The sequence below is a fragment of the Leptodactylus fuscus genome, chromosome 9, assembly GCF_031893055.1.
Source record: "Leptodactylus fuscus isolate aLepFus1 chromosome 9, aLepFus1.hap2, whole genome shotgun sequence".
Taxonomy (NCBI): Eukaryota; Metazoa; Chordata; class Amphibia; order Anura; family Leptodactylidae; genus Leptodactylus; species Leptodactylus fuscus.
The window spans coordinates 16,332,058-16,341,054 of record NC_134273.1 but is presented as its reverse complement, the minus strand read 5'-3'; the positions used below and the strand labels follow the sequence as shown (position 1 = coordinate 16,341,054).

General features: G+C 45.1%; 1 protein-coding gene across 1 annotated transcript; it reads left to right on the top strand.

Moving 5' to 3' along the window:
* Positions 1–216: 216 nt before the first annotated feature.
* Positions 217–8,381, top strand: LOC142218339 (cytochrome P450 4A5-like). The gene is made up of 12 exons (XM_075286993.1): positions 217–537; positions 1,541–1,685; positions 2,407–2,451; positions 2,764–2,891; positions 3,384–3,508; positions 3,947–4,098; positions 5,037–5,143; positions 5,285–5,475; positions 5,853–5,986; positions 7,084–7,148; positions 7,280–7,362; positions 7,631–8,381. The coding sequence occupies exons 1-12, from the start codon at positions 343–345 to the stop codon at positions 7,833–7,835; spliced, it is 1,575 nt and encodes a 524-aa protein (XP_075143094.1). The 5' UTR covers positions 217–342; the 3' UTR covers positions 7,836–8,381.
* Positions 8,382–8,997: the final 616 nt, after the last annotated feature.

Below are 8,997 nucleotides of genomic sequence, written 5' to 3'. Positions count from 1 at the left end.
CTGTCCATGATGGATAACCGATGCAGATGTGAAACTGTCAAAATATTGGGAAAAAAAGTCTACAGCTTAGGGCGGGAATCTTGAAGAAATCGAAAAACTTCCAATTGACAGGACTGGATGTTATCTGCCCCTTCCAGCTCCGCTCTCCCCATTCCTCCCCCTTCTTTGGATTCTAACTCCTCCTCGCTTCTCGTCCCCTTGCACATAATACATTGGTTATTTGCAGCTTTCTCTTTCCTCCCCCTTGTTGTGGAGCTGTCGCGAGGCCTGCACCAGCTCCAGCCTTCCCTCTGTGCCTTCATACATGGTGCTGTAGTCCATTCACTGTGTTCCCAGGCTGGCATGGGTTGGTTCCCGCTGACCGGTGCCATGTTCTCCCTGCAGATCTCACATCTCTGGCACTGGGCTGCTTGGCTTGGTCTCCTGTATTTGCTCTTTAAAGTCTCTAAGGTGTATCTGATGTGGAGGGATTTGGTTGCATCGTACAAACCTTTCCCGGGTCCCCTGTGTCACTGGCTATATGGCAATGCTCGCGAGGTAAGGCTGGGTTCATGGGGGCATTTACTGCGTCACCTTGTTGACTTTCATGAGTAAAGATGCAAAGTGCAGCCGTATACAGATGTAGCAGAGTTAGCCCGAACTTCTGCAAACTGTTAAACTGCTGCAGCGAGATGACAATGACACTCTTCATGTCTTTTCATTGTCTTCTGTGATTTAACAGATTGCAGAAGTTCGGGATAACTCTGCTACATCCATAGGAGTCAGAAATAGGGGTGCAGGTGATACATTGGTAAATGTCCTCCATTGTGTTTCAGTTTGAGATCCCTGTTTGCTGTCAATAGATGGACTAGACCTAGTCCTGTTCACCGCTAGGGGTTTGTTACAATTGTATCCAATCAAAAGAATCGTCTATAAGGCCTGGTTCACATCTGCGTTTGGTATTCTGTTCGGAGAGAGAACTTGGAGACCCCCCGAACAGAGTACCGAATGCATTAAAAAGCAGTGAGCAATGAAACCACACAGACCCCATAGACTATAATGGGGTCCGTGTGTTTTCTGCACTGTGTCCTCACTTCAAGCAGCACTTTTCTCTCTGCATGATTTGTATGGACACTGCACGTAAAGCACATGGACCCTATTATAGTCTATGGGGTCCATGTGGTTTCATTGCTCACCACTTTTTAATGCATTCGGTATTCCGTTCGGGGGGTCTGCAAGTGGTCTCCCCGAATGGGGTGGTCTCGGAAGAGAGCAGAAGAGGCGCCAGCAAAAAAGTGCAGTAGCGCTTGACCCTTTAGCATTATCATCATTGGGGCTGCCATACGACTCCATTTACTTCCTTAGGTGAAGGAGATGCAGGATGACATGGTGATCTTTGGTCATATGATGGGAGTTGGGGTCGCAGAGTAACTCTAGCCTTAATTCGATACAACGATGATGTACTACCATAAACTAACCCAAAGTTGTCTAACGGAATAGCAACCGTGACCCCTCACTATTGCCTACTACACAATGGTTCTGATTTGCGTTTCTTTTGCAGTTTTTGCAGGTTGGAAAGGACCTGGAGCTTGTCTACCAGTGGGCCCAGTCATATACTTATGGATTCCCTTTATGGTTTGGGAATTTTTTTGCATGTCTTATTATCACTCATCCGGATTATGCAAAGACAGTTTTGAGCAGACAAGGTAAGAAGATCTGGTATCTGATATTCTACAAGTTCTGCTCATGGGACAGTGTAGTTTTGGAGATCTAGGCATTAGCAATGGGTGCTCTGCCAGAGGTAACGAGAATATTAGGAGAATGACTAAACTTCATGAACAACGTATCAGTATACAGCCCGTTTATAAGAGTGCATGTATACAGCTCAGTCCGGGCAGGGCTAGGACAAGGCGCCCAATGCAAATCCTAGCAAGAATGCACCCACTGTCAATTCCTCCATTAAGGTGCCACAGCACACCAGAGCATTGATAACCTGGCCTTGGCAATGCAGGAGTTAAGGTTTTATATTGTATCTGTTTTGCACCATTTTATTCATTTATTGCAGGACTGTGACCTGTATCAGCAATAGCAACAGATATCAGATATTATTTAGCTATGCAACATGCAAATTCCACACTGTGCAAGGATTTCTTATGGTGCAGGTGAAAAAGTAGCAAGCGGGCCCAGAAGTAACAGCGTGGAGCATTTTTAGTGCAAGAATGGTGTGGGTGCCAAAGATGACCCTCATTTACACACTTCTACGCCTGAAAACTGGCATACATGGGTTAATAAATCCCCCGCCCAGTGACTATGGAATAGATATCTGTCCTGAATTTGAGTCAGCTGGAATATTGTGGTATGTAAGTTATGGGATGAGAATCATCATGTAACTTTTTGATTTTTTTTTTTTTAATTTTATGATTTTAGACCCCAAGGATGACACGGCATATAGGTTCATAGTCCCCTGGATCGGTGAGTAATAATCCCGTAAATGATACTTAGATGTTAGGCAATGTCCACAATAGTACAGTCCATTGCTCTCAACCATCATCGGATGAGAGCAACGGACATTAACAGTAGTAGAGAACCAGAGCTACTCCTTTTAGCTCATGTTTGGAGGTCCCAGATGTTGGATGCCCACCAATCTAATATTGTAAAGATGGGCCACCAATATATAAAGTCTGGATGACCCCATTAATGTAATGGGTGTGGTCAGTCTAAGGCTAGATTCACGCATACGTTCTGCAAATCGGTCGTAAAAAATGAATGTGAACTTTACTTTAGGAGAGGGATTGTTGGTGTCTTCTGGACAGAAGTGGTTCCAGCATCGTCGTCTGATCACTCCAGGGTTTCATTACGATGTCTTAAAGCCGTATGTGACACTAATGGCCGACTGCACCAAGATCATGTTGGTAAGTACGGTTCCCAACAAGTATCACGTAATACAGGTAGGTTCTATTATCTGGAATGACCCGAAGGGATATTTTGGGGGACCCAGCCTAGGTCTCCAACCTTGTATACCTGCTCCTCCAACTGAGTTTATTGGGAAAATTGAGACTTTACATTTGGCCAAGTCCTTGGTATTGTTTCTCAAAATGAATACTAGTGGACATTTTTGGTGCTCAGCCCTTGGATGTTGTTGCTCTACATACAGTATTAGATTTAGGTCTGCAGAACTTGACAATTTTGGCGGCCAACCATGTAATGTATATAAAATATTTGGCTGATGTTCATCACATATATGTCGGAAAGAGAATAAGAGCTTGGCCAATCTTGGGTTTTTGATGTAGACGTCTGGTGGTGACTCCCCTGTAGTCCATTCGGAATAGCTACTCGTCCCGTTGACGGCTCTGGAAAGTTGTAAGAATTAAGTGAACCCAGTTAAAAGTGTCTTCTTCTTCCAGGACAAATGGGAGCGACTGGTGCCATCTGAGAAGCCAGTGGAGCTCTTCCACCATGTCAGCCTCATGACCCTGGACACCATCATGAAATGCGCCTTCAGCTACCAAAGCAATTGCCAAACGGACAGGTAAAAAATGCAATAAAACCTTAGCGGTAGTAGTTGTAACCTCCATGGTGCATCCTCAAGGTAAAATCCTGCCATATGGCGGTTGTATTTATTACAATCTTAGTTATTATTTCTCTTACTTGGATAGCGCCAACATGTCAATCATTGTCCCATATAAATTCCCTCTGGTTGGTAATATTTGGATGCAGTGCTGTTTATGGGACGATCATCTTGCATCATTCTGTAAAAGGGGTTCTGCAGCAGCTAAGACTTGGATCCTATAAAAAGCATAGGACAGAGTTGCAATACCACGTACATCCTCTGGCTTATAGCATCAAAACAGCACCACTCGTGCCCATGGGCTGTGCCTGGTATTGCAGCTTAGGATTTTAATTAAAGAAAAAGGAGTAGTATTGCTGTACCGTGATTGATATTGTACCATGTTTCTTGTCTTGGCAGTGACAACACCTACATCAGAGCTGTGTACGAGCTTTCTTACCTGGTAGATCACAGGTTCCGTCACTTCCTTTATCATAATGACTTCATCTACTACCTGAGCCCACAAGGATTTCACTACCGGAGGGCACTAAAAGTAGCGCATGAACATACAGGTGGGATGTACAGAGGAACGTACAGGTGGGACAAAAACAGCAATGTACAGGGGGATTGTACACAGGAGCGTACAAGTGGGGTGATCACAGGAACATACAGGGTGCCATGAATACACGAATGATCAGGGGGACTATACATACACAGAAACATATGGGGGCTGTACACAGGAACGTAGAGTTGGGCTGTAAACACAACTGTACAGGGGGACTGTGCACATGAACATACAGGTGGGGCGTTCACAGGAACATATAGGGGTGATGATCACAGGAACGTACAGGTGGGCCGTAAACACGACTGTACATGGGACTGTGCACATGAACGTACGGAGGACTGCATAGAGGAATGTATGGGGGCTGCATACAGGAACATACAGGTGGAGTGTACACAGGAGCGTACAGGTGGGCCGTAAACAGGAACATACAGGTGGGCCATAAACATGAGCGTACAGAGGACTGTACACATGAACGTACAGGGGGCTAAATACAGGAACATACAGGTGGGGAGTACACAGGAACATACAGGTGGGCTGTAAATACGAGTGTACAGGGAACTGTACAAATGGAAGTAGGGGGGCCGTACACGGAAATGTACAAGGAGGCAGATCACAGGAATGTACGGGGAAGGGTATATACATTATCATACAAGGGGCAATACTTATAACTGTTTTCTAAACTCCAATGTAAAGGAAGTGAAAGAGCTGCGCATGCGCAGTTTGCCTTGCTTTTGTCAGGTAGAAATAATTCTTTTCAGATTTTTTTAACCAGTGTTTAGAGATTTTTTTTGTTTGGTTTTTTGCTTAGCAGACAAGGCTCTGTTTCCTAAAACCTCCAGCAAATTCTGTAAATTTTAGTTGATACGATGCGCGATCTTCTCTCACCGTTGACTCAATACAGAGATTTAGTGTAAAATTACAGATGTATTCTGCGTCTCATTCTAGATAAAGTCATTAAACAGCGGAAAGAATTACTGAAGAACGAGAAGGAACTGGACAAAATCAGTCAAAGGAGACATTTGGATTTTCTTGATATCCTTCTCTGTGCGAAGGTAAGTGCTGCGGGGTGATCTACAAAGAGGGTCCTTCTTTCTGACAGTGCTGTAAATCTTCCCCTAGAATTCTGGTTTTATTGTCTGACACTTTGTGGTGCTTCCTAATACATGGCTGGACTGTGCGATATGTCTTTTTAGGATGAGAATGGTCACGGTCTCTCCGATAAGGACCTGCGGGCAGAGGTGGACACCTTCATGTTTGAGGGACATGATACCACGGCCAGTGGGATCTCATGGATATTATATGCTTTGGCGAAACACCCCAAGCACCAAGAGATGTGTCGAGAAGAGATCAAGGAGGTCCTAGGACATCGGACCACGGTGGAATGGTGAGAGTCAAGTGGGGTGGGCTATTCTTTAAGTATCAGGGCAGACCTCCAGTGCTCCGGGAACTGCGGTTTTCACCGCACAACATTATCGTTTGCATCTACGGGATATTAGGGGCTGGTAAATCGAGTTATTTATCAATAAAAGTTATGTTTTCTTTTATTTGACACCATTCAGTTCTGTGAGTTGGTAGAATGCTTTAGTTCCCTCTGTGACACACATTGAGACACCCATTCAATTCAGCGGTCTGTAGGGGTCCTAGGTATCAGATCTTACGCAAATTTCGATTTAAGGTAAAACGCCTTAAATCCATAACCTAGATGTCCTGTGTAGATTTGCGCTAAACGTTACAAATCCATTGTTCAAAATCTTTCAATAGGGAAGACCTGGGAAAGATCCCCTACACTACAATGTGCATTAAGGAGAGCTTGCGGCTTTATCCCCCCGTTCCTGGAATCGCCCGGAAACTCAGCAAACCGATCACGTTCTGTGACGGGCGGAGTCTACCGGAAGGTTAGTCAATTTGTTTTCTAGAAGCAGAATTCTAGTTTTTATACTATTTTTCCTTGTCAATATTTTTTTTTAAAATTTTTGGTTGGGTATAGGTGGCTCCAAGCATTGGTACAAGTGGCCCCATACTACTAGGGCAGGGGTAGGGAACGTACGGCTCTCCAGCTGTTGCAAAACTACAACTCCCAGCATGCATACTAGCTCTGCTGTTCTTGGAACTCCCTTGGAAGTGAATGGAGCATGCTGGGAGTTGTAGTTTCACAGCAGCTGGAGAGCCGAAGGTTCCCAACCCCTGAACTAGGGGCTCCGCTATTGACATTGTGGGATCCAAATCTTCTTTAATTAAAGGGGCATTTCCATTCATGGCATTCATGCCTATCTGGAAAGTGGATGTCTTCTGAATCTGCAGGGGACACCATATTTGTACCTATTTGGATAATGGGGGTCCCGTTCCCCTGAATCCACAGAGAGTTCCAAGAATAACCAAGTACTGTCCAGACCTCCATTGCCTATACAATACCGTAGCCGCACAGCAATGTTTATTTCAGTAATAAATGGGTTAAATATTCTAATCATGAATGGTCAGTAATAGTGACGAGCGAGTAGTATTTGATGGAATACCTCGCCGGCATAAGAATGCGTGTAAGTGGCCGAGCACCAAGGGGTTAAACGCTTCGAATATTCAATGCATTTAACCCCTTGGTGTTCGGCCGATTACACGCATTCCTATGCCGGCGAGGTATTCCATCGAATACTACTCGCTCATCACTAGTTAGTATCTAGAATATTGTGGCCCGTGTGGGGAAAAAAGTTGCAATACTCCACAAGACCACCAGGTGTCACGAATGTCCTGTTTTTCAAAACTTCTTCCGTAGTCACTGCCGAGTTTGGCGTTAGATTCTGCCGTGTGAATTGTGAATGGGGTCCAAGACTGCCATGTAGTACACCAGTCTTGATCATCGTTGCATTAGGGTAATGGGGTACATAACTTGATATATCCCCTACATTGAGGACATCTACAGAGCAGTATTATATGTTATTTGCCGTGCATTACATTCAATTATTTAATGAATTTGGGTTTTTTCTCTTATTTCTGGCAGGGTCGAGGATTATCTTGAGCATTTACACCATAAACAGATCTCCGAGTTTCTGGAGAGACCCAGAGGTATATTCTGAGTATTGCAGTATAATACAGATCTAGATTCATTCCCATCCTATGCCCAAAATCGCTGCCGATGCTAATGTGCACGTGGCCTTACTATGTAAAGTAATCTTAAGAGTTTCCTTCTGCTTTAGGTGTTTGACCCCCAGCGGTTTTCGGTGGAGAATTCAGCAGACAGACACCCCCATGCCTTTCTTCCTTTTGCAGCGGGCGCCAGGTAGGACAATGTCTTTACATGTATATTTATATGTCTTCTTTTTTATATCTGAAACTATGGGTGTTATCTTCTATTGTAATCCTTTCTGTGCTGCCGTTAAAACCCCAGCAGAACAAGTGTCAGACTATTATTAGGCTTAGTGGTTGTAGTGAAAATTTCAGGATTTTGTAAAATGTATATAGATGATGATGACGACGACATTAGTAATGACAAATGTGACACTGTCGTGAATCTGATCAGATATTGCGCTGTATATTTCCTCTGACAGAAACTGCATTGGGCAGAACTTTGCTATGAATGAGATGAAGGTGGCCGTGGCGCTCGTATTACAGAGATTTCAGCTCCTTCCTGACCCGGATAATGAACCAAAGAAAATTCCTCAGATAGTTCTCCGATCTATGAATGGCATTAACGTCAGGCTGAGGAAGATAGAGGATTATGGGAGTAAGGCCCTTGGTGCCGAGAGCATGTAGGACTCTGAAGACGTCCCTGGAGGAAAGAAGAGGACGGGGCCAGGCGGAAGGACAGATCCTAATCCGTTTTCCAAGGCAGTGGCCTTCAACTTGTGCACAACTACAACTCCCAGCATATCCTGATGGACACAGACTGGGAGTTGCTTGGCCACTCTATGGGGTTCATTTAAGGAGCTGTCCCAAATTAACCACTTATCCACCGCGTCTGATAAGGTCCCTGTGTCATTGGGGTGACAGTAGATCCCCCTTTCCCATATAACCCCTCCACCCATTACCCCCAAAACATTCTGCCTCTTGAATATTCAGTATACACCCCTGTTTCCATCAGTTCCATAGAGACATGGATGTATGACGGTAGACATGCGAGTTCATGAAATTTGTATAACGGGGCCTATATTGCGCCATTTATATTTCTGGTGTCTGTTATACAGCAAAATGATATTTGGGCCCCAGCAGACACTATGGTCCGGGTCTCATCTCTACCCCTGCTCCCTTCTTAATATCAAATCAAACAAGCTTTATTGGTACGTCCGAATAGATATTTGGCGTTGGCAAAACTAGTAAAGTGGGGGGGGAGTTGGGGGGGGTGAGTGTGGGTATGGGGGGGGGTTTGATTTGGGGTATAACAGTCCGTGAAGTCTCATCTTCCTCTTAGTTGGTGACCGCTATATGGGGAGGTGGGGTGGGGGTGGTTTGGGGTATAACAGTCCATGGAGTCTCATCTTCCTCTTAGTTGGTGACCGCTATATGGGTGGGGGTGGGGGTGGGGTGGTTTGGGGTATTACAGTCCGTGGAGTCTCATCTTCCTCTTAGTTGGTGACCGCTATATGGGGGGGGGGGGGGGGTGGTTTGGGGTATAACAGTCCGTGGAGTCTCATCTTCCTCTTAGTTGGTGACCGCTATATGGGGGTGGGGTGGTTTGGGGTATAACAGTCCGTGGAGTCTCATCTTCCTCTTAGTTGGTGGCTGCTATATGGGGGGGTGGGATGGGTGGTTTGGGGTATTACAGTCCGTGGAGTCTCATCTTCCTCTTAGTTGGTGACCGCTATATGGGGAGGTATGGTTGGGGTGGTTGATTTAGGGTATTACAGTCCGTGGAGTCTCATCTTCCTCTTAGTTGGTGACCGCTATATGGGGGTGGGGTGGTTTGGGGTATAACAGT

Excerpts from the sequence above, each read along its gene's own strand:
- LOC142218339 (XM_075286993.1), top strand. The coding sequence starts at position 343 with ATGGGTTGGTTCCCGCTGACCGGTGCCATGTTCTCCCTGCAGATCTCA. Across the intron at positions 4,099-5,036 it reads AGTAGCGCATGAACATACAG|ATAAAGTCATTAAACAGCGG; the intron begins GTGGGATGTACA and ends GTCTCATTCTAG. Across the intron at positions 5,476-5,852 it reads CATCGGACCACGGTGGAATG|GGAAGACCTGGGAAAGATCC; the intron begins GTGAGAGTCAAG and ends ATCTTTCAATAG.